This window comes from Cygnus olor, chromosome 18 (assembly GCF_009769625.2).
Source record: "Cygnus olor isolate bCygOlo1 chromosome 18, bCygOlo1.pri.v2, whole genome shotgun sequence".
NCBI lineage: Eukaryota > Metazoa > Chordata > Aves > Anseriformes > Anatidae > Cygnus > Cygnus olor.
The window spans coordinates 4,283,583-4,306,785 of NC_049186.1; the positions used below are offsets into that span (position 1 = coordinate 4,283,583).

At 56.1% G+C, this 23,203-nt stretch overlaps 1 protein-coding gene across 7 annotated transcripts in view; it reads left to right on the forward strand.

Annotated features, from left to right (window-relative positions):
- SEPTIN9 (septin 9) overlaps window positions 1–23,203 on the forward strand; it is a 129,568-nt gene that overhangs the window by 35,164 nt on the left and 71,201 nt on the right. Inside the window, exon 1 of one of the 7 annotated variants that reach the window (XM_040530141.1) lies at window positions 1,331–2,741. The exons of 3 other annotated variants lie outside the window; for them this stretch is intronic. In XM_040530141.1, coding sequence (XP_040386075.1) covers window positions 2,720–2,741 — 22 coding nt within the window. In that variant the 5' untranslated portion in view covers window positions 1,331–2,719. Of the gene's footprint in view, window positions 1–1,330; window positions 3,148–12,143; window positions 12,159–19,733; window positions 19,750–23,203 lie in introns of those variants that run through there. 3 more of the 7 variants (XM_040530137.1, XM_040530146.1, XM_040530143.1) reach the window with 3 other exon arrangements.

Below are 23,203 nucleotides of genomic sequence, written 5' to 3' on the forward strand. Positions count from 1 at the left end.
TTCCTGCAGTTTCCTTCCTAGCTTTCTCTGCAAATGGAGATTGTTTTTTGTCTTTGCAGCAGACAGTGGCTTGTCTTAAAAGTTGCTCCTCTGCTGCTGCTGGTTCTGCTTCTTCCCTGAGAAGCAGCCCCAGGCCGGGAAGAGCCTTCTCTGCCCCTTCCCAAACCTCAGACACATGCTTGGGTTCCCCCTGCCCTTCTAAAGGTGGTATTAGGAAATGCAGTGTATTTTATCAGTCTGTATATAGGCTCATACGATGCACCAAAACCCCTTCAGGTGGGAATTTGGCAAGCTCCTCAACAGCCACAAGCACCTTGGTGCCACCTGCAGTGGTGGCAGGGCAGCCTGGTGGACGCTGCTACAAGTGGAGATGCCTGACTGTGCCTTTAAAGAGAATCCTTCAGAATTCGCTCGAGGACTTGAGTCTGAATGAGAACACCAACCTTGAGGTTTTATGAAATTAAAGCTCGCTAGCATTAATCATCATTTGGATCCGCTTCACTGGGTGCCTCGTGTTGATTTACCCTGCGAGAAATAATGCCTTTGCTTCGTCACGGCTAATCACCTGGGTCCTGACGGGTTAAAATCCGCAGGCTGAAACATGCGTGCTGCCCCGTTCCTCCTTCCTTTCCGTTCACCTTCTTCCTTTCTCAATACTTCCCCTGAGTTTTTTCCCTTCCTCTCCAGCGCAGGCCTGCTTATAGCGTAAGGAGCCGGGCGATAAAGGCTGCCCGGTGGTGCCATGGGCTGCAGCTTGTGCTGCGTGGGGCCGTGCGGCCCCCCTGGGCTCTCGCTTTGTGTTCAGCACCTTCGAGGTCTCGGGCAGGAAGCAGGGTTTGGGCTGTGCATGGGAAAACATCGCTTATTGTCCCCTCTCTGCTGCCTTAGGCGCTGGCAGCAGGAACACGCAAAGCTTTCATAGCGAATGGAGAACGAACAGGAATTTGGGAAGGAATCTGATGCTCCCTGTGCGAGGAATAACCCCAGCCCTGGGGATTAGGAGCTTTCCTGGGGACTGGTGTGCCCTGGAGCTGCCTCCCTCCAGCCTCCCCCTGCCTGTTGTGACCCTGCTGCGTGTCTGATCCCGTGTGGCATTCGCTTTGTTCCTCCCTCTGTTTGATGACAGCGATGCTCCGTCAGCTGCAGTATGGGGAAACACGCGAGTTTACCGGAATTTTTCGTGTTGCCCCTGAAAAGCAACATGAGAGGGGTTCAGGCTGTGAAAGCCGAGGTCCCGGCAGCGCTCCGGGCTGCGGGCCCGCAGCTGGCTTGTTCTCCAGCCCGGGGGATGGAGGCTGTGCCCTCGCAGCTGGCCGGGTGACTCAGGCTGCAGACCGTCAATAGCAATCGGCGGTGGGTGGCACGGGGGGTGGCTGCTGGCAGTCAGCTTCGCTGCTCAGCCTTACCCACATCCTACATCATCAGGTCTGTGCCATGCTTACAGGGGCGCCTGCGGTGTCCCTGCCCTTGAGCCGGCGGCTTTGGGAGCGCAGAGCCGTGGCGGTGACCCCCGTGTTAGCGGGGCAGCATCCCCCCGCTCTGCGCCCGACGGCCAGGCACAGGGGGGCCGTGTGTGGGATCTGGGCAGAGGGCAGGCGCCGTGTCCCGGAGGTGTTACGGCCGCGTCCCCGCCGCCTGCCTGCCCTGCCCTGGCCGCCGGCCAAGTGGAAGTTTCCGTGAAGGCCAGCCCATTGCCGCGGCCGCGCATCCATCCCTCCAGCCCGCCCGGGGAGGCGAGGCACCAGCACCCGGCCGCTGCTCGCAGCGCGCCCTGCGCCCATCGGGAAGGGAAGGGCGCCTCCAAAGCGCCCCTCTGCTCCACCTTGGGAGCGAGGGCGAAGGCCAGGGACTCAGAGACTTTGCTTATCGCTCCGAGGCTGGCTGCAGGAATCCTCCCCTTATCGCGGCGTCGCGGAGGGGACTGCCAAGGCGGAGCGGGGACTCCTCGCCAGGACCAGGCGTTGAAGCTCTCCGGAGGGGCGCAGGGAGAGAGCGAACGGGTCCTGCCCGGGAGCAGCAGCCCGTGATGCTGCGCTGGGAGTGAAGTCAGCCTTCATCAGCCGAATAGTTTATGCATGAATCGAAACTTCAGACCTGGCAGGGTGGGGGAACGCGCAGGATCTTTGCTCTTTTCAAATGCTCTCGCCAAGGAAGGAGGAGGGGATAGAGGAAATAGCAGCAAAATAGGACTGGGGAAGCGGGGAGAGATTTGAGAAGCTGGATGAGTTGTTCGCTCTGTTATTGCGAGGAGCCAAGTTCCTTAAGCATCTCCTGGTGGATATTAACAGAGAGCTGTGGAGACCGGAGCATTCCCCTGGACACTCGCAAGCTGTAGCTTTAAGACTGTTTTACAGAGGACTTGGGATCTCCAGTTTTCCTGCGCCTGGTGGAGTATTTCAGGGAGTTACAGGATTTTCGGGTCATGCACCCCCTTTTTCCTTTTTCTTCCTCCTTTCTCTTCCTCTCTTACTCTTTCTTTTCATTTCAAAGAGACAAAGCTACTTCAGTTTGGAGCACAAACATATGATCAGCACATGGAAATGTGGTAATTTGGATGCATTCATGATTGCAACAGATTGAAGAAATTAGACCAGACAAAGAGCTTTTTTTGGAGGAGGAGGAGGCAAGGCAAGGAGGGAGGGAGAGTGGGTGAAAGAAGGGGACGCCACCGAAAAAAGGGACGGCCGTGACACGCGGATGCTAAATATATCCCGTAGTAATGGAGAAGGACCGGATTTCAGGTAGGCTACCGATCTTTTAATATGTTCTGTTCTGCCTCTGCCTTCCTACCTTTCCAGTAGCTTCTGCACTTTAAGAAGAGAAACAGCCACGCTCCGGCTCGGTTTCAGCAGTTTCTTTTATTTATTTATTTTTTGCAACGTTTCCTTTTTGCTTTTTTTTTTTTTTCCATCCTCCTGAGCCCTCTAGACAGAAGGTGGTTCCAGCAGGAACCGGGGGGGAGCGGGGGAAAAAAGAAACTGCTCTCTAGGTCTGGATTTCATTTGAGTCTCTCTCTCCCCCCTCTGTTCCCATGTGCCGCTCGGCGCGGGGGGATGAATGCTGAGCTTGTTAGCTCGGAGCTGCGAGTCGGGAAGAGGGAGGAAAAGAGCCGAGCTCTTGGCATGGAGACGCATTTCTGCTCTGAAGGTTGGCTCCTGACTTTGTGTGGCTGTGCGTTGCGGTTGAGCTTTCTCTGTCCGTCTCTCGCCCTCCGGTGCCTGCTGCCTTGCCGGGGGGGAGCTGCAGGATGCGGCCCCGCGGGTGCCTGCGTGTCCCGCACCGCGGCTGCTCGCTCTGCAGCGCTGCCGGCTCGTGCTTCGCTCCCCCTCACTGGCCGAGCACGGGGTGCTTGGGGTGGGTGGGGGGCGGATGGAGGGCGCTGCAAGGAGGAAGGAATAACTCCGTCTTGTTCCCCAGCTTTCCTGCAAATCCCAGCTAATGGTGCGTGCCTGCGTGCTTCCAAAACCCGCTCCCAGGTGTGCTGAGCTGGCGGGGAGCGGTGTCTCTGCAAGCTGCTCCTGCAGCAGTTGCAGGGTGGCCGCTCCTGTGACCCTTTATCCCAAACAGCAGGGAGATGGGATGGGCAGCACAGTGGCACTGTGAGGCTCGGGCTCAGTGCGTGCGAGCAGGACGGCCGGGATCAAGGAGGGACAGCGAGGGGCAGGGGCCAGCAGTAAAAGCCCTGGTGCGCTGCAGCCGATGGGATGCCACCGTGGGTCTCCCTCCTCCATGCTGAGCCGGCGTGGGCACGAGGCCTCTCCTGGGCGTTCCCAGGCGGCTGCTGGGCATCGGCGCTGGAAGGGAAACCACAGGGATGAGAGGAAACGCTCAAGCCAGGGTGGAGCGAAACTGTGGCCAGAGAAAGCTGCTGCCATGGCTGGCCCCACGCAAACCTGTGGGGCCCCATCCAGGCACATGGTGAGAGCCCCTGGGAAGGGGACTTACCTGCAGGAGCATCCTCCGCTCCTCACTGCCTTCGCGCAGCTGATGCCTCCTCATCCCTCTCTCCATCTCTCTTGCCCGTGCTTTCTGCTCTGGTTTGAGCCACTTCAAAGCATTCCTGAGAGCTGCTCCTAACGCAGCGGCTGGCGTGCGTTTCGGCAAGGCAGTGCCTTGGGCTGGGAAGCCCTCTGCCGCTGCGTGCAGACCTCTGCGAGGCAGGGTTTGGGGGAACAGGAGGAGGTGGCAGGGTGGCTTTGTTCCCCTTGCGGTTTGGCCTTCCACATCTCCTGTTGCATTCTCGGTGTACCCCTGGGTTCCTTCCTGCTGTGCAGTGGGGGCTTTGCAAAAGGCTGCTGGTGGAAAAGGAATCTGATTTAGGGACATGGTTTAGTGGGTGGTAGTGGTGATAGGGGGAAGGTTGGACTGGGTGATCTTGGAGGTCTTTTCCAAACTTCTAGGAGTTCTGGCTGTGGTGATGTGATCTGAGGCTCTTTGTCCTAGAAAAGCATCACAGGTGGGTCTCTCCAAGCCTGTAATCTGCTGCAAGGAGCACAAGCCCCCTGCCCAGGCTGGCTCTGCTTTTGGGGCTGCAGGCAGGGGGACTCTGGGTGAGCACGCTTGTGCAGAGATGCACGAACTCATGCTAAGGCATGAGCCTGAGCAGCATCTGTGAATTACCAATGTCCAAGTAAGTGCGTGTTTCACTGGCCCGTGTTGGAACTGGCTCAACTGTGGGTGGTTCAGATGTGGTGGAGCTGGGGCTGCGTCAGGCTGGGGTCAGGACGCACAAACAGGGCATGGGGAGCGCGCCCCGTGCCCTAACCCAAGGAGCCGTGCCCGGGGGCTGGACGTGGGGCACACGTGTGGCTGCTCCGCTTGGCTCAGGCAGGAGCAGGCTGTGCCTGGCGGGATGGGAAATGTAATGAGGTAGGAAAATCATCCTTAATGGGGCTTCGGGCACAAAACTGGCAATATCATGGGGGAGGAGAGAATCAGACCATAGCTCGGCTGGCTATATGTCTCCTTCCGAAGGCGCTGCCCAGGACACGGGCGGCCGGGCTCTCCCCCCGTGGCCGGGCAGGCAGCGCTCCCAGCGCAGGCAGTGGGAGAGCCAGAGCTCCAGCCTCGGTGACTAAACCGAAACATGACTCAGATGAAAGCAGATCTGTGCAGCGCTGGGGGCCACGTTCGTCACTGTTCTGGCCCTAAGCATGCTTTTAATTAATATTCTGCTGTGGGTGGGAAGAACTGACTCTGGAGCTGACTGTGTCGCTGCCGGACGGGGTGAGGGCACCTCGGAGCGGGTGGGAATTGGGCCTCTTCTCCTCCTCGAGGGCTGTTTTCCCACAGCCGCTGGAGCTCAGCACGTCCCATGGGGTCTGCGCCGCCCAAGCAGAGCCCAGGCTTCCTTGCAGTGGAGCAGTGTCCCTAGTCCGGGATCCCATGACGATGACAGGCACTGCGGGTGAAGGCCCTGAATGCACGGGGTGGTGATGAGGCTGTGCCTGGCGCACCGCCTGCTCCAAGCAGCGAGGGCTTCCTCGGGCTCTGTAATGAGGCACTGGGCTCTGGTGGTGCCTTTGGGTGCAGGTATAAGGAACACCCTCTCATACAACCTGCTGATTCCTTTTAATCCGGTTAAACCATCTCTCACACGTTTCTACATGCTAATCCTGCATGAAAAGCCTAAATCAAATTGGTTTCCAGGCATCCTGCTCTGGTGGTTTGGGGCCGGGCAGCTGTGCCGGGGGCTGCGGCCCTGCTCACATGTGTGCTCCCCTCTGCCTTTCCGAGTGCTTTGGTGGCAGCAGGGGTGCTCCTTGGCTGGAGGTGGCTTTCCTCAGCAGATGGCTGGTTTGATTAGTCCAGATCTTTCTACAAAGCCCTGATTGTTAATGCCACGGGTCCCTTTACCTCTTCTTGAAAGGAAAGGGTCAGCAGCATGCCAGGCAGCGGGGGTCTGGTTACTGCGATGAGGGAGTGACGGGATCGGTGCAGCCGTCGTGGGAAAGGAAGTCTGATTTCCCAGGTAAATTATTAATGCTGCCTTTAAAATTACACTTTGAGAACCCAGTGTAGAAGTTACTAAATGATTAGCAGGTGATTATAACACCTGGATGCAATGAGTGGCATGTATGAGGTGCAGGGCCCAGGAGCAGGCAGCTGGGAGTGCTGGAGGTGCTTGTAAGCAATTTGCTGAACTCCAGAACAAATGGGGAACTGTTTATTAACCCACTGGTGATTGTGTCGTAATCTTTTAGTTATACAAAGCACCACCTGTGGGTATATGCTTGTGTGTGCATATGCATACAGAGTTTAACATGTTTTATGTGTCATTTGTGCACCTAAATGATCAGAGCAGTGAGAAGACAGCCCCTGCTTGCAGCGTGGGGCTTTTGGAGGCTGCGCAGGCAGCAGCTCTCACGCTGAGTGCATCAAGACCGAGCATCTTCGGTGGTCCTTAGAGCCCCGTGGGAAGCACCACGTGCCTGTCCTGAGCAGTAGGGAAGGGGACTAGCGATCCTGTGTGTGAGTGTTGGAGGTGTGAAGGGTTGGTAGGAGGGAATGTGCCGTTTTGTCACTTTTTATCCAAGTTAATCTTTAAAAAGCATGTAGCAGGGTTGGGGTTGCTTCTTATCACTCTATCTTTTCTGCTTCAAGATTTTTGGTGCCGCTGTTGTCCCTAGGAGATGGCAGTTAGGACGGTGACATATTGCTTTTTCATGGTCTTCACACAGCTGTAGGCTCTCCCTTACCAAATGTGTTTCTTTTTGCTCTGGCTTGCAGCATGGGACACCAGGTCAGGCATTTGCAGTGTGGGTGCTTCTACCTTCCGTTAAATCCCACCACCTTCACCCAGCCCTGGCACCCTGGATGCTTTCCTGCCTGTCCTGCCTTTGCTGTCAGCCACTGGGCTGTCCTTAGTTCTTCCCTTGCTGCCCCCTGCTCCTACATGGTGCCCACACCCGTGGTTTGCTGCGGTGTGCAATGCCCTGTCCTCCGAGTGCCATGCACCGCAAAAAAGCCTGCAGCTTTTTTTTACCAGTATTCTTGTTCAAGCATCTGCCTTCACCCACTTCCTAGCTGCTGCACAGTGACCTGTTGTGACTGCGGGTTTTGGCTCAGTTGATAACCAGATAGATCCCATTGGGCCTCCTCTCGGGAAGGGTTTGGGTTTCTTGGGGCTGCAGAGCTGCCTCTGCAGATAGTTGTGTTTGCAGCATGCTCGGCTGCTCCCAGCCTGCTCTCGCCTGGCCAGTGGATGCATTCCCGCAGTTGTCTGAGGCATGTCAAGGTATGAAGCATTATCCATTTCCTGATGTCTGCTTTTAAATCTGCTGGAATTTCTGCTCATCTCCATTAAATACGATCCCGCTGTGGCGCACAGCTCATCTCTGGCCTGACAGCAGAGGTAACGGTTCTCAGCACCGCTCTGCTGAGCTTGGCAAAGCCCGGGGCAGGAGCTCCCTTCCCGCCTGCCCTCCTGCTCCGTGCTTCGCTAGATGTCTTGGAGTCTCCCAGCAGAGCGATTCCCATGCTGCTGGGGTGAGGGAGGACGTTTCTCATGCAAGTCAGGGCGCTTCCAAGGTCTAGCATACCATAATGCTGAGTAGGAGCAAGTACGTAGTTAGGGAAGTATGTCTGGGTCAACACATGTCTTCTGTTGCCTTAATGATCTCAGAATCACAATATCTTTGTCCTGTTGGCTTCTCCATGCTGTATTGCAGCTGTAACTAATGGACAGAATAATTTGTTAGAGAGCAGCGATGCCTTGGGCTGCGAGCACTGCAGTGGGGCGCGGGCCCCCAGCATCGTACGGACAGCAGGAAAGGTTTAATGGGTAGCGAGTCCCGTTGTACGGTACGATGCCTGAGAAAATTCGGGCTAGATTTCTTGCTCTGCCTCAGATTTCCTGTAACTCCTTGGAAAAAGGCATTTGTGCTCCCATTACCCCTTGATTTTGAGGCAGGATCTGGCCTTTGGGGGTCTGTGCTGAAGCTCTCTGCAGGCAAAGGAGCTTCTACCTGTGCTTTTAGTGCTTGGTGGGTACTCCGCAGAGAACAGCTGAGGGAGATGGTACCCCGTCCTTTAGTACGTGCTCAACCCATGTCCCTCGATAACATCCCCTTTGCACCGAGCTTCTTGGGAGCCAGGCTCTGCCCCTGCTTCTTACCAGAGGTTGTTTGCATGTGCAGCTTCTTCCTTCCTGAACACCCGCACAGAAAGAGCGACTGAGTAGGCCATGGCATTCCCTCGCTGGCACTTCAGGCTGTCCCCGCCCTCTTTATTTTATCTTGGCTGGCACCTGGGTGCCGCGGGCTGGCCCAGGAAGGCCTCGATGCCCTGCTGGGGCTGGGGCTGCCATTCGGGTGTCACACTGCTTCACTGTGACAGGCAAAAGGACTTTGGGGTGCCAACGCCAAGAGCGTTGTCAGAGGCATACAAATAGCTCTGTTTTGTGGCTGGGGGGAGAACGGGAATGACTTTGCAGGTGAATAAAATGCATTAGTTTTACAAGCAATAATCAAGCAATAAACCTGAAAGTGGATTTTTTTTAATTTTATTTTTTTGCTAAGCCTGGTCTGTATCCACATGAAGTTGGTGCTACGTAAACAGGCCTGTGTTAATTCCGTGATCACATCCCTACCAGAGAGCGTCTAAACTAAAGCAGTAGTTCTGGGAACAAGCTCTGGGTTCCAGGGAAACTGATTTGGGGAGTGATAAGCGTGATTCCTCACATGGGATTTGTGGGCTCAGCTGCGTGTAACATGCTCTCCTTCGCTTTCGATGAGTGCAGTTCAATGAGTGCAGGACATGCTTTTTTTATTAGTTTCAGATGCTTTTTCTTTCCAGGGCTGCGTGTTTCAAGTTCTTAGCCCTGGTTGCTGGCGTGGTGGCTTTGGTGACATTGGCTGGTGTGGGGCAGGTGTCAGGGCTGGGCACGTGCTGGTCGGTGCTGGGCTTTCTGAGCTCCTGAGTAAGCGCAGGGCCGGCCCGGCAGACGTGGGATGGGGAGCTTGCAGCGGCTGAGCCGCTCGGATGAACGTAAAGCCTTGGCTTACAGGCGAAGTGCATTTGAGTTTGTCTGGATCATTTATAAAACAAAGGGAAAGAGTTAAAAAACTGAATGCTTGGCAGAAATGTGTGCTTTGAGGAGTACCAAGGAAGCTGGAAGGCAGCTCCTGTGCAGTCGGGCAGTGTGGAACTACAGCATGGGAGGCCTGGACCGGGCCTGGGATCCACGCTTGAGCCCAGGGCCCATTTCTGCTCTCCCCTGGGGCTGGTGAGGGGCAGCGGTGCTGTGTGGAGCTACATGGCAGTGCCAGTGCCCAGTGCCCTGTGCCTGTGTCCTGGATTTTGTCCCTGTGCCCCTGGCTTGTGTGAGCTCCAGCAAGTCACGGGTGTCCTCCGCTCAGTGTCTGTGAGGTGTTCGCTGGGGCTTTGGGCTGTGAGATGAGGGGAAGGGCCTGCTTGTATGTACGGCTCTGTACCTGCACCTTCTGCTGAAGCACCTTCTGCTGGCCAGTCCGTGAAGTGAGCTGTTCTGTGGGAGAGTTTTGTGCAAATTGTGTGTTCGTGATGTTACTTTGACAGTGGGCGCCCAGCTCTGGTCAGCCTTTGGGTGCTGACTGCTGGGTGCACCCCGAGACAAGGTTCTGACACCACCTACAGCGATACGGCGAGCTGCCTGGGGCTGTGCAAGTGTCTGCATCGGGCCTCCCAGCCCAGAGACCCACGTCCTTGACTACGCTGCCTGTAAAGGAGAGGGGAGGCCATTTTAACAGCTTCAGCCGGTCTTTGCAAAGCTACGCTCTGCAAAGTGCTCTCCAGAAACTCACTGCTGCTTTTTAGCATGCGTGCAGGGGGGATGCCCGCAGAAACATCTCGGTGGGCTTCCTTGAACCACCTGGGTGCCTCTGAGGGGCGGACAGCCGCAGGGCTCAGATGGTGGCTGACCCTGGGCTGACTGCGAGACCCCAGCATGGGTCGTCCAGTGCTTCCAGTGAGCCCGTCAGCAGCTGCATCTCAGCGGTACTGGTCACTGCTTGCCAGCGGGCTAAGGGCGGGTGTCCCCCTCCCCAGAGGCCTGCACCTCGGATGTCCTCTTTGGCACCGCTCCTTTGCTCCCAGTGACTCATTCCCCGCTCAGAGGGGCCAGGGGAGCTGGAGATGTGCAGCTTGGGTGGGTGACGATGGGTGCAAGGCGGTGGTGGCCTGGGGCATGCAGCTGGGCCTGTGGCCACCCAGGCCGGGAGGGGGCGGCGTGAGCCTGCTGCTGCTGCGCCTGCTGCTGCTGCTCGTCCTGCGGGAAGCCCCCACACTGTCCGCTTTGGATTTTACTTCCAAAAGTAAGCACAGGACTACATTCTGCCTCTGGAAAAAGATAGATGATTGTTGAGGATTGCAGCAGAGGGAAGTCCTCTGTGCGTATACGGAGGCACTTTATTTGTTAAAAATAGATGGGTGTTTTTCACCACGTTGCTGAAAGCATCTGGGTTCCCCTCTCCTAAGCTGATCAGATTTTGGCACAGCTTTTATTTAGCAGTGAGTCAGGATTTAAACTGTACCAGGAGGGAATGATCGTGTGGCAATTAGAAGCAGGAATTTTGGAGTCCTTTTCCTGCTCCTCCACTAAATTACTCCGCATCCTTATGTAAATCATTTAACACATGTGCTCTAACTTCCTATATGGAAAATGAGGTAGATGCTTTCCGCTTTTCATAGACAGGCACTTCAGGATCCTCTGCCAGGCAGCTGGGAGGGATTTGTCGTGATAAAGCTGGGAATTTGACCCGTTTGAGATGCCGGCACCCCCGTGCAAGGCAGGGCTGAGGCTCCCTATGGGGTAGAGGCAACTCCTGATGTTGATCTGAGCTGTGGGGCTTGTGAGTAGCTGCACATCAGGCTGGAGATGTGAATGGATCTCACCGGACCCATCTTTCATCTGTGCTGGGGAGCATGGGCCAAAGAGCAAGAGTATGGGATTTATTCCCGGGCTGTGATGTCCATCCGTTGGTCATCACAGGCAGGGGAGGTGCAGGCAGAGCTTCCTCCAGAGGGACTTCGGTGCTGAGTGGTACAAAATCACCAGCCAGTGCCTTGTTCCCAGCTGGAGCAGCACCAAACCCGGGATCATGGCTCTGCTCTGCTCATCAGCAAGAGCCGTCCGGCTCTCCTGCCTTCACCAGGCAGACAGGAGGGGACGTAAACCTGCTCAGCCTCCCCTGCTACCTGCAGCTGGCCTTTCAGTGCTGTCCCCTCTCTGCTAGGGGAAGATGACCTTCTCCTGGTACGACATGCCGTTGCCCCCAATTTGTCACCCTGAGTCCCCTTTCCCTGACTGTAAAGAGTTCAGTGGTTTTGCTCTCTTGCTTTCCTTTTGCCTCCAGCTTCTCTCACCTCCGTGAGGTCCGTGGCACTTGGAGCAAGCGAGGTTTGTAGAAATGCTTGCAAGAAGGGCTTGTGTTTAAGAGTTTAGTGGCTTATTTTGGTAGAGACAAAGCAGAGAACTGCTAGGCTGGGAAGCAGGAGGTCTGCAGCACCTGAAATATTTACCATTTCATTCCCCTCTCTCACGTTTCAAGCAGTATGAGTGGAGAACTGGTCAGACCCGGCTCTGGCTACCTGAGAGGCGCTTGCTGACCCCCAGCTCCCCAGGGAAGGGGGCCCTCCTGGAAAGTGCCGCGGTTGATGAGCAGTTGGTTGTGCGTAGGGTAGGGTTTTTTTTCCATAAAACTTTAAAAATTCCCAGTGAGTGGAGAGGGAAAGTGAACTATGGAAATTAATTGTGTATCTCGTGCTCTCAAATGAAACACACCCTGGGGAAGGCAATATCCTCCACCAGAGGAACAGCAGTGTTGGCCCCAGACCAGGAAACCCTTCCCTCTCCACTCCCCTGCGCAGCAAGGGGTAAGTGCTGTAGGGAAATGCGGCTCCTGGGGTCCTCTCTCCTGGCTCTTTGCCCCTTGGGGCACCCACTGGAGTGCCCTGCTGAGTGCGGGTTGTGCTCTGCCATCGCTTTGCCCTTCACCCACCGGTTTTTTCCATCGGACTGGTGTTACTGGTAGTGCCGGGCTCTGTACTTGAGCTGCTCACTGGTTGCGCTCTGAGAGCGTAGGCGACGTGGCTGGATCTCCAGCGATGCCTTCAGGTTGGCTCAGGTGCTTGGCTTGGATGTCTGCTCCCAACCTTTCTCCAAAATGAGACAGCAAGAGGTAGGTCACGGCATCGGTGAGATACACCCATGCACCTGGGGCTGTCCTGAAGCTGGGTTGCCAAAACTGGCCTTTTAACTCCCAGTCAGCCCCAAAATGGGGTAAGACCCGCCTCTGGTGTCCTGTGCTCATTTATATTGCTGCTTCCTTAGCTGGGAGCCACGTGCAGGTCCGGGGCAGCTGCTGTGGCTGTGCCACTGCTGCACAAAGTGGGCCACGTCCCCACCAAGGGGCTGGGGCCATGTTTCAAAGAAGGGGAAACTTCCCTGCTAGCCCCAACAGTGCTGGAGGCAGCTCCGAAACGGGGCCCTTTGCCTGCAGCTGGAGAGGAAACCTAATCTAGCTCTGTAAAAAGGCAAGGAGCTGACAGCCAGATGTGCAGGGGACATAGGGGGCGGAGGAAGGGGGTGCGCAAGGGCAGGCGCTGGGGAGTTTTTGGTGGTGGGGGTGGGAGGGGGGCGAGGGAAGTGCACGGACGGAGCGCTGCAGCCCGCTCTGACCTGTGGGAAGAGAAGATGGAGCGTTTTGGAAAAAAACAGCTGTGAGAGGCAGAAAGAGGAGCACCAGGAGTGCTCTGCAGCAGCAGGAGCGGGGACTTTGAGCTCTCCCTTGTTTTGGCTCGGTGCCTTCCTCCCCCTCCTCGCTGCGTGCGGCGTTTCCTCCCTGGGGGCCAGCGCAGCCCCAGACCCCGCTCCATGGCCGCAAAGCTCAGGCTGCAGAGCTCCCCGAGCTCTGCAAGAAGCAGTGCTCCTGGCTCAGCAGGCAGGGCGAGAGGTTTGGGAGGTTTGTTCTGCTGCTGGTTACCAGCTTAAACCCCTCTGGGAGTCTGAGCAGCGCCCAGACAGCCCGGCCCTGATTTTCTGCATTGAGAGGGCTCATTGTGCAGCACTGCTACAGCCAAACCGAGCCAGTTATTTATTCCTTTTCCTTGTCAAACTCTTTTGTGCAAGGCTGAGCCTTCTCTATCTGGCTGCTAGTGCCCTGCTGCTGGCCAGAGCCACTCTGTGCCCCGACAACAGCAAGCGGTGAACATTGCACAACATAAATAATGGGAAATCCGGTCCTGTGTCAGAAGTCCCGTTCAAAGGCACCTTGGCTGTGCTCAGGACGTTCTGGCTGATGGATTTTCCCATGAAATAAAAAGTGCTAGCTGTTGACATACAAATGCATCCGAAGTGTAAGCTTTTACTGTCAAATTTTGCTGCTTCTGGCTTAAAATCCTTAGGGCACGGCAGTGTAAATGAAGGATAGCTTTAGGGGGCAGAATTTGCCTGAACTTGAGCAGGAGTTCACTTTGGTTTGAGTTGGAGTTCAGGTTGTTTCTCTGCACTACGACGATGCCTCTGTCACTTTGGGAGCTGCATGCAGGAGGAGCTGGGGGTTCAGCAGGACCGGCAGCAGCAGGGCTGTGCCCTCGCTTGCCTCTGGCCACCTGGGAGAAGCTCTTGGAGTAATGGAACTCTCTCATGCTTCCTTCCCCGTTTGTAATAGTGTAATATTGTAATAATGTAATAGTAATTACATTAAACTGTGCAAGTCAGCAGTGTCTGCAGGACGCACAGAGTATGGCAACACTCGTGAGAAGGGCTAGGATCACGCGAGAGGCTTGGAGGCACCACTGCCCTCCGAAGCCCACGGTCCTCTGCTACCGTTGGCAGTGGGGTGCTTTAGTCAGTGGGATACAAATTAATCCAAATCTGCCTCTTTGCAGAGCACAATCCAAAATTCCATCCTCCCCAAGAAGCCTCCCTGCACTGATGAAGCTGTATATTCTAACAAATAAAGGTTTAGCATCTCTTTGTCTAGTTGAAAAAAAAAAAAAAAAGGAGAGATAGGAGATGTTGCTACTGGAAGGTTTTACTCCTATATTTTCAGAATATAGGAATATCACAGGTAGAGCAGTACAGGCACTTGTTTCTTTCAGTTGTACTTGTGAAACCCCGTGCTCGTGCGGACATCCCCTGGGACCGTGTGTGTGAGCACAGGTTAAGGGGGCTGGTGCCTGCCCTGGCAGTGCTGAGTGCTGGGCAGGGCTGGGATCGCTGTCAAGCGCCTGCTGCTGCACTGACAGCACCTGGAGTCCCTCAGGGAAGTCCTCAGCATGGCTTGCTCCAGGCCGACTCTGCTGCTGTCAGCAGCCCAAGGCTTTCGCCCCGGTGTTTCACGGCTGCCCTGCACCGAGAGCCTGCTTCTGCCGCAAGGTCCTCAGCTCCCAGTGACCCTCACGCCTTTCCCTCTGGCTGCTTTGGGTCTTAGCTCACGGGTCCCTGACTTACCTCTGCACGTCCTCTTGGATGGGCAAGTATTTTTCTTGTCTTTAGGAAATAGAAAATGAATTAATGTCCAGGATTGCCAGTATCTGTTATGCTGTTGTGAGGCTTATGTGCGGGTACGAGCATTTCTGAGTTAGCATGTCTGATCCATCACTTAACCCATCAAAAATACCCCCTTCATGACCCTCTCCATTCGTATTGCATGGATTTAAACAATAAAGCCGGTCTGGTTTTCAATCATTTTCCTGGCTTGGAAAAGAAAGCATTGAAAAAAAAACAACAACAAAACAGAACAGAAAGGCCCTCCTGTTTTCCACCAGAGACGCAGAATTTGCTCGGCGGGGAGCTGGTCTCTCTCAGGAAGCGCTGGAAGTGGCCTGTTGGATTTTACACCCTGCTCATCAGCTGTATCTGGTGTGAACAGGAGGATCTTGCGTTGCGAGGACTTGGCTGTTTTCTGCTGAATAGGAAGTTGTCCTTTTAATGTTAAGAGTTAAAGACAGACTCTCTCAGCTGACGTGGGCTCTCAGCTCCACTGACTCCAGCAGCTGAAAGCGTCTTCCCTGGCAATTCTGCTGCGCTCGGCGTTTCCCTCGGGTTATGTAAACAGCCCTGCTTTATGGATGGGGCCGGGACGTGCGATCCGCAGCTTGTCGACTGTCCCGTGCAAGATGCAGAGCTGCTGGAGAGCCTTGGGCAGCGCCGAGGGAGGGAGGAGGTGGGTGCTGAGCTCTGACAGTGGCTGCAGCTCGGCCCAGTGCCTAATGCTGCTGGAGAAGTGCTGGGAGCTGAAAATGGAGCGTGTGTAGGCAGGGTGCCCAAAACGTGCTTTGGTACTTGGCTGGAGGTGTCCCTCTAGAAACGTGGGCTCATGATTTCAGAAGTCACTGAGTGTGTGACACGGAGTAGGTAGGAGGGGATTGCTCACCTCTACTCCACGCTCATGGGACCCCCCCCGGAGCCCTGCGTTCAGCTTTGCGGCCCCCAGCACAAGGGCAGGGACCTGTTGGAGGGCGGCCAGAGGAGGCCACGAGGATGCTCAGAGGGCTGGAGCACCTCTCCTATGAAGAAAGGCTGAGAAAGTTGGGGTTATTTAGCCTAGAGAAGAGAAGGCTCCAGAGAGACCTTACAGAGGCCTTCCAGTGCCTAAAGAGGGCTGCAGGAAGGCTGGGGAGGGACTGTTTGTCAGGGGGTGTGGTGACAGGACAAGGGGTAATGGCTTTAAACTAGAGGGTAGGTGTAGATTACACATTAGGAAAAACTCTTTACTCAGAGCGCGGTGAGGCACTGGCACAGGCTGCCCCAAGAAGCTGTGGCTGCCCCATCCCTGGCAGTGCCCAAGGCCAGGCTGGATGGGGCTTGGAGCAGCCTGGGCTGGTGGGAGGTGTCCCTGCCCATGGCAGGGGGTTGGAATGAAGTGGTCTTTAAGGTCCCTTCCAACCCAAACCATTCTGTGGTTCTATGACAGTCTGGACCTACAAAAATCCATCAGGAAAGGTGCCAAGAAAACCAGGCTGTGCAGCATCCATGCTCCTCAGGAGTAGCTCAGGGTGCACAATTGTCTTGTAGGTTCAGGTATAGCAAAATGATCAAGCCAACAGAAACAGCAAAGTTCATCCCCAGGAGTTTTGGCTTCCTTGTGTGGCTCTACCTGAAGTCCCTTGCCTCTTATTTCTGTCGACAACTCCTGTGCCTCCCTAAACCCGTATTGCAGATGCAGCTTTCCACCAGTTCAGGATGCCGCAGGAGCTTGACCCGCACATCTGCGGCACCAAAGGCACCACGATCAGGTTTTCCTCTCCGTGAAAGCGTGGGAGTCGTGTTTATCTCCGTGCTGGCAGGCAGAGGAGGATGCCACACCTCTGGGAGCTTCTGGGGGCTGGGTGGAGCGGGGCAGTGGAGGAGCAGCACGCGGGCTTGGAGCTGTTTTCGTGGCTCTGCCTTGAAGCCAGACGCTGAGATCTGGCACGTGTTTCCAGGGGCCCTGGGGAAGGAGGGTGACAATAAATCTGGGCCGTGAATAACAGCCCCTTGCCCTTCTAGTGATTTCTGACACGCTGCTTTTTGATGAGAAATGGAGCCCCTGGGTGTAATCCACGGGGGCTCCTCTTGGCCCTCAAGCTGAAAGTGCTCGCTGGGCGCGGGCTTGGCTGCAAGGAGCCCCCAGCTCTGGGTGTGAAGGTTGGAAGGGAAAGGAAGCAAAAGCACAGATAACGCGTTGTGGGGCTTTCTCATTGCCAGGCTTGGAGATTTTGCTGTCCTCAAAATGTGACTGTGGCTCTCTGCTCCGGGGTGACACCGTGGCTGTTCCTAGGGGACCTGCCGGTGTGTGTGGTTCCCCCACGAGAGGCCCCAAAGGGAAACGCCGACCAAGCACACCCTGCGAATGTCTAACAGGTCTAACTGCTGGGGCAGGAAATTCATCGTGGGGTGACTGGTGTGCGCTGGGGGAGCCCTTGTGATAGGAGAAAGACATCCAGTCCTCAGATGTGGCCGAAAGGTAGAGTTACTGCCTTGTAAAAGATCAGGAGCGGTAATGAGGGAGCTGCAAAAAGGTCCCCATTTTGGGGAGCAGAAGCTCTGCAGGAAGCCCCAGCTGGTGTGGGACACTTTTAACCATGGTTGGCTTGGGTTGCTTCCCCTGGAAGAAGCCCGATTCACCCCTGGCTAAACCATCCTTCTGCTGCGTTACCACAACGTGAGCGCCGTGCCCCTTCCACCTCCCCTGAGACCTTCCCGGCAACCCCCGGCTACGCCTTTGTGCAGGGCTTGTGGCTGCTCCCAGTTGCTGTCTCCTTACAAGACGGGGTTTATTTCACTTCATTCCTTGTCAGCCTTCCTTGAGTTTTGCCAGCTCTTTTCCCTATGAGCCAGAAGACTGTTAGACATAGAAGGAAAGCGCTGCGTTCAATGTGCCTTTTAAATGCCTAATTCAGGAAAATGAAGTTTGTTAGCACTGCTCTGCCTCTGAGCAGATGCACTGCGAGGGGTGTGCTGAAGGAGATGTCTGGTTCTCAGGATGGGGATGGGTTGTCATTGCATTCTTAAGACCATAGATACTCGGCATATCTGGCATGAGAGAGCTGGGCTGGACTATTTGCCTTCTTTAGCTACTGGAAGCAATCCAGCCTGCCAGTTCCTGCAAGCTCATCCTGTGGTTTAGTGGATAATACTGATCCTTGTTCAACTCCCACGCCTTTGTGCCTTCCAAGCGGATGGGGAAGACTTTGCAGAGCTTGTACTGCGCACAGATCCCGGCTCTTTGCTGTGGAAGGCACAAGTTTTCATTATGCTGTGGAGTGCTTGCTCCGGAGTTTTAATAAAACGTTAATTATTGCACGGGAATGACCATGAGAATCATGACAGGTTGTAACTGGTCAGTGCGTCTAAGTGATGTAGGGTAGTAGCAATAACTGAGGAGGAATGGTTGCTGCTTTGAACTTAATGAAATGTCTTCAGGTGCTTCAACAGGAGTTGGTCTCCTCTGCTAGGACAAGCCTTTGGTGTCTGTGGCAGCTTCTTGTGTGTTTGTGCAGCCGACTGCAGGCGGCACAGGGCTGCTCAGCTCGGGGCTGGCAGCTGATCAGCCTCTGGCTGCAGCGAGGAGCTGCTCAAGCCTGAGTTTTCTCGAGCAGCCAACAAGGCTGCTGAGCGCTGTGAATCAGTGGGACGGCCGTGTCAAGGCTGATCGCTGGGGATGAGCGTGCAGGCTTTATTCTGTGACTGCACCCATGGGGCTAAAAGCCACGTGTCCCAAACCGAGTGTTGCTCCCAGCAGGTCAGGCTGATCGGATGCTGTTGTTGCTGGTGTGTTCGTATCTCAGCTCCTGAGCAGCACGGGGCTGTTGGTGAGGCTGTTCCTCGTCCGCAGAGCAGCTTTGGGCTGGCCTTTCCCCACGAGGTGCCCAGGGGACGTGGTGTGCAGCAGGGCTTCTGCGAGCAAGAGGTAACATTGGCTTCAGGTGCTGGGATGTCCCCTGGCCTCTGCGCCCAGGGTGGCAGCGGGGTGCAGATTTGTCCCCCAGGTAGGGTGGAGGAAAGGGGTCCGTTTCAGATGAACCTCACCAAAGCTGTGAAAGCCAAAGCTTTTGGCCACGTCTGACCTGAGGGTGCTGTAACTGCAACAATGCTGGCCTTGGTTCGTGTTATCAGACTCTGAGCCTTCAGGTGAAGGCAGGACAGAGGTTGCTGCAAAGAGCATGACAGCACCAAACTCATTGAGAGAGTTGTGCAATTCTGCTCCCACTTCACCCAAATCTGGGGATGTATAGAAGATATATGAGGTGAGCAGATTTTGGTATGAATGTGGCTGGCAGCAGACGCAGATCTTGTATTAAACATGTGCCTTGCAAGAAAGAGGCTTTCTTGAAGCGGTCAGAGAGGCCTGCCGTTGCCGTGCAGCCGCGCTCATCACCAGCGCTGATGCTAACATCACTATCAACATGTTTATGTGAAGCTTGGCTGCAAAATAGCTCATCATCCTCAAGATTTCTCAAGCGAGTTCACTAAATACTTCTTTTGCTGTGCTGCCAGGGGCTCTCCCGGTGGCCAGTGAAGGAGGCGGCGTTTGGCCAAAGCGATGCCTGGCCCGGAGGTCCAATTCCCGTGTGCCTTAAATCCATCTGCAGGCTGGCAGGGGAACAACTGGGTGCTCTTTTCTCCTGGTAATTGTCTGCTTTATGTGCAACCCAGCCGCAAGCTGCTTCCATGGCACCTGTTTTGCTGGAGCTGCATGTGAACGTGCCCCTGGCAGCATGCCTGCAGCCCTCGCCGAGCTGCCCTGGCCCCTGGGGGCTGGTGCAGGCATCGTGAGGATGGGCACAGCCCAGCCCCGCTCCTGCAGCGGGTCAGCACCCTTCGCTCCGAGCTGCCCCGGGCTGCTCTGCGCCCTGAGCGCTGCTCTGTGCTGTGCGAGATCGCTGTCAGCCCTCCAGCTGGCAGGCACCGCGCTCCCGAGTTGTAAGCAGGCATTGTGGAGAAGTCTGGTTTGGAAACTGCTGGCAGCAGTGGGGCCATAGCTGCAGACTTTGGACGCGAGATGCCCCTGGCAGGAGATGCACAGCTCTGAATGGAGAGCCGGTGGCAGCCGCGCTGAGCCCTGGGCGCAGCTGCGGGTGACGAAGGACCCGTGTGGGAGGTGTTGCTGATGCTTGGAGGCTCGTGTTCCTGCCGAGGAGGGCTCAGCAGTGACCCGGGTGCAGGATCCAGGCAGCAGGGCAGTTTTATTCGACTCTGAGGAATGTTGTCTGGTCGTTAAACCAGCCAAATTGGAGTACTGTGGTGTGCGGGGATTTTTCTGGAGGCGGGGGAGAAGGAAGGTATGTAGAGACAGAGCTCAGGTCTGGCAGATTACTCCCGTTTGTTAACATAAATGCTGGCTGTATCGGTCGGCCCCGTGATTCCTCGTCTGGGAATAACAGCACCCTTGAGCTTACAGACACTGACAGTCCCTGCCGAACGGGACTGATGCTTAATGCATGCAGCTCCTTCCTCCTGTCCTTCCTTTGCACATAAAAACACTTCACATTTGGTTTCTCCCTTGTTTGAACTTCTGAACAAGAGCACTTTAATTCTGTTGGTGGAACGTCTCGTGCCGTGATCCGTGGCCTGCTGGGGGTATTACAGGTGCCACTGGTGCAAATTAAAATGAACAAACAACAAACGAGCGTGGCGAGGCCAAGTTTGTGGAAGGCTGGAGCTTGTGGAAGCGATGCAGTGTGCAGGCACTGTGTGGGCTTCGTGTTGTTGGCTGGTCTGATTCATTTTGGGTGTGATGGCGGTGGCCCCAGCTCATCGGAAGAGGCGTTTGGCCTCTTCCCTTTTCCCTGCTCGGCTTGGCCGCAGGGGTCATGGGTGTGAGCGGAGCGCGGGCTGTGTGCAGGTGGAGATAAAGCAGCCCTGGGTTGTCACCGCAAGGGAGCGGGCCCAGCTTGGCTCATTCAGGAAAGTTTGACGCTGTACTCTTCATTTACAAACAAAAGCAGCAGAGGTAAGCGCCCTGGGGCCTGCAGCACATTGCCTGAGGCTTTGTACGCCAGCCCAGGGAGGGGCTTTGGCTCACAGCTGATGGCCGGAGCCTTTTCCTCTGCATGGGGGCAGAGATCAGCTTATGACAACGCCTCGTGGTGCCAAACGCGAGTTGAAAACCCACGGCCAGCCCCACGCCAGGCTGGATCCTCCATCCTGCCCAGGTGCGTGTCTGGCTGGTGACACACTGCTCCAAACCTCTCCCAGCTCCAGGACCTCCCCAGATTTTTACTCTCCCTCTTCGTTGGCAGGCATTTCCCATGGGGATTTTCTCCCCCCCTCACACTGCTTGCTGGGGCAGAGCTGGAGCCCCCTGCTCCTCTCCTGCTGCTCTGGGCTGGCTCGGTGCCGCCTCGCTCCGGAGCTGGTGCTCAGCCCCCGGCACGCTCCCGGGCCCCTTTCCATCTAGGGCAAACTCTGCAAGGGAAAACACTGCTTTTGGCCTGCTTGCAGCAGAACTCTGAACAGATTTTGGATCCTCGTTTGTTTGTGGAGGCTGAAATCCCCGGCGTCTCCCACCCACGTGTGCCAGCTGCGGCTCCTGCCAAGGGGGGCTCGTGGAAAGCAGCGCTGGGACGGGCGGGGGGAGGAGAAAGCCTGAGGTGCCCTGCCCTGGCCGAGCCTCGGTGCTGACCCCATCCCCTGGCCAAAGAGGCTGTGCCAACATCATCAAGTCCCTCGTGTGATAATGGCTTAATCTTAGCAAAAAAAAAAAAAAAAAAAAAAAAAAGTGCCCTGCGCCAGGGAGCCCGCGGGCACAGCTGTGTGCATGAGAGGTGGGAGCAAGCAGAAGTGGCTGAACGCATGAAAGGGAGAGAGGGGTCAGAGGAAATTCTCCTAAAACCTTGTATTTGGATCAATTTTTTTTTTTTTAATTGGCTGTGCAATTTCTGCATGCGTAGGAGAGGCTGTGAGCAGCACCTGGTGTCACAGAGATCGGGGGGGCAGAAGCGGTGCGCTGGGGGCCGGGGGTAGCCCTGTGAGAGGGGCCCTTTGTGGTGCCCTTTGCCCTGCGCTGCTTCTCCAGCAGGAGAGTTGCCAGAGTCCAGCCCCGGCTGCTTCTGCTTTTGGGGGATTTGCCTCGCATGTGCAGCCCGGGCTTGGTGCCTCACTGCTGCCCACGGCTCTGCTCGCCGGGGCCCTGGAGCCAGCGTGGTTATCCTGGGGTCTGGCTGGGGGGGATTGTATTGGTTATAACTTGGGTAGGTCTGGTAGTGTTTGTGGTAAATTGAGAGAGGACAATTGGTGAGATCTGAAGGCCAAGGCCCTGCCATATGCGTGGGCTCACTGCAGGCAGCTGGTCAAGCCGTGGGTGCACCAGGCCTGACAGGTCCCTCTTCCCCCTTTCACTCCCCTAGCCCAGGAGCTCATTATGGGACCAGTCTTCCACCATTTTCTGTGTCTGTCCTGGCCGTGCTGAGCTCCTGCGGCAGGGCAGGAGGAGGAGCTGAGGGTCCCCTGATCAGCTGGCAGCATCAGCCATGGGGCAGTGAGGAGGCATCCAAATTCTTGTCCAGGTGGAGAGTGGGTTTGGGCAGCGCTGCCAGCCTGCTTGTGCCCCCTCCCCATCCCTGCCTCCTTGTGCCCCCTCCCCATCCCTGCCTCCTTGTGCCCTCTTCCCATCCCTGCCTGCTGGAGCCAGGGGGACAGGGGAGCTGCTGGTGGTGCTCAGCACTGTGTGGATGCAGGTCACCGCGCCTCAGCATCCTCACTGTGGGGTCTGACAGGGCTTTGTGCTCTCAGGGGGACCGGTGGCAGTTCCACGGGCATTTTCAAAGACAAGGAAAAAAGGGGGAAAAGGTTTTTCTCTCATTCCTCTCCTCCTGCCCTCGCTTCCTTCCCCATCTCAGCGCCGTGCGCCGAGCTCCCGGCGCTTTGTCCCTGCTGCACGGAGGAAGCCGAGTGGGCGTGGGGCTGCGGTTGGTGTGGGAATTGTTCTTATCAAGCTGCTTTTCGTCAAGAAAGAATAATAATAATAATAAAATCTGTGGTGGTACCAAGGGAACTCAGGAGGCGCAGCTGCCCCCAAGGCCTGATCTGCGGCTCGTGGTGCTTCCTGAGCCTTGGCTGTGAGTTTTTAGGGTCTTTTGTGCTGCAGCAGATTTTGTTGCGTGCCTGAAATATCTCAGAGGAGCCGGGAGAGGCGGCCGGGGGCTGGCGCAGGGAGAGCGAGCCGCCGGACACGGCTCGCTGAGAAGCAGGGGAGAAGTATCAGAAAAGCAAGTTTCCTGCCATTCCCTGGTGTATTTATGACTGGAAAGTTTGGGGTCGGAAAGGTCGTGAGCAGGCAGCAGAAAGCAGCGGTGGCTACAAAAGCCGCTTTCCCAGCTCGTGTGCTGCTCTCTGCGGTGGGGACAGGAGGGCCTGGCCATGCCGTGTAGGCCTGGTGGCCCCGAGTGAGGCAGCGGGATGGCGAGGGGCAGTGGTGGCAGCAGTGGGATGGAGTGGGGCCACCAGGCACAGCCTTGGCACGGGGTGCCCTGGTGTGGCCGCCTTTGGGCATGGGACACGGGTCTGCAGCCGAGTGCATGCACGCAGCCCTGCCAGCTCGCTCCTTCCTGCAAATTCTCCCAAATTAGGGACTGCTGGGAAGCTTTCAGGAACGGAGAGGCCTGTTTCCAAGGGGTTCGATGTGAGGCTGACACTCGCCTCCCCCTTTTTGCCTTGCGACCACCGTAGTGCACGCATGGTGGAAATGGCTGGGGGCTCTTCTCTACCTCCAGGAGCAGGCGCCCTGAATCCTTC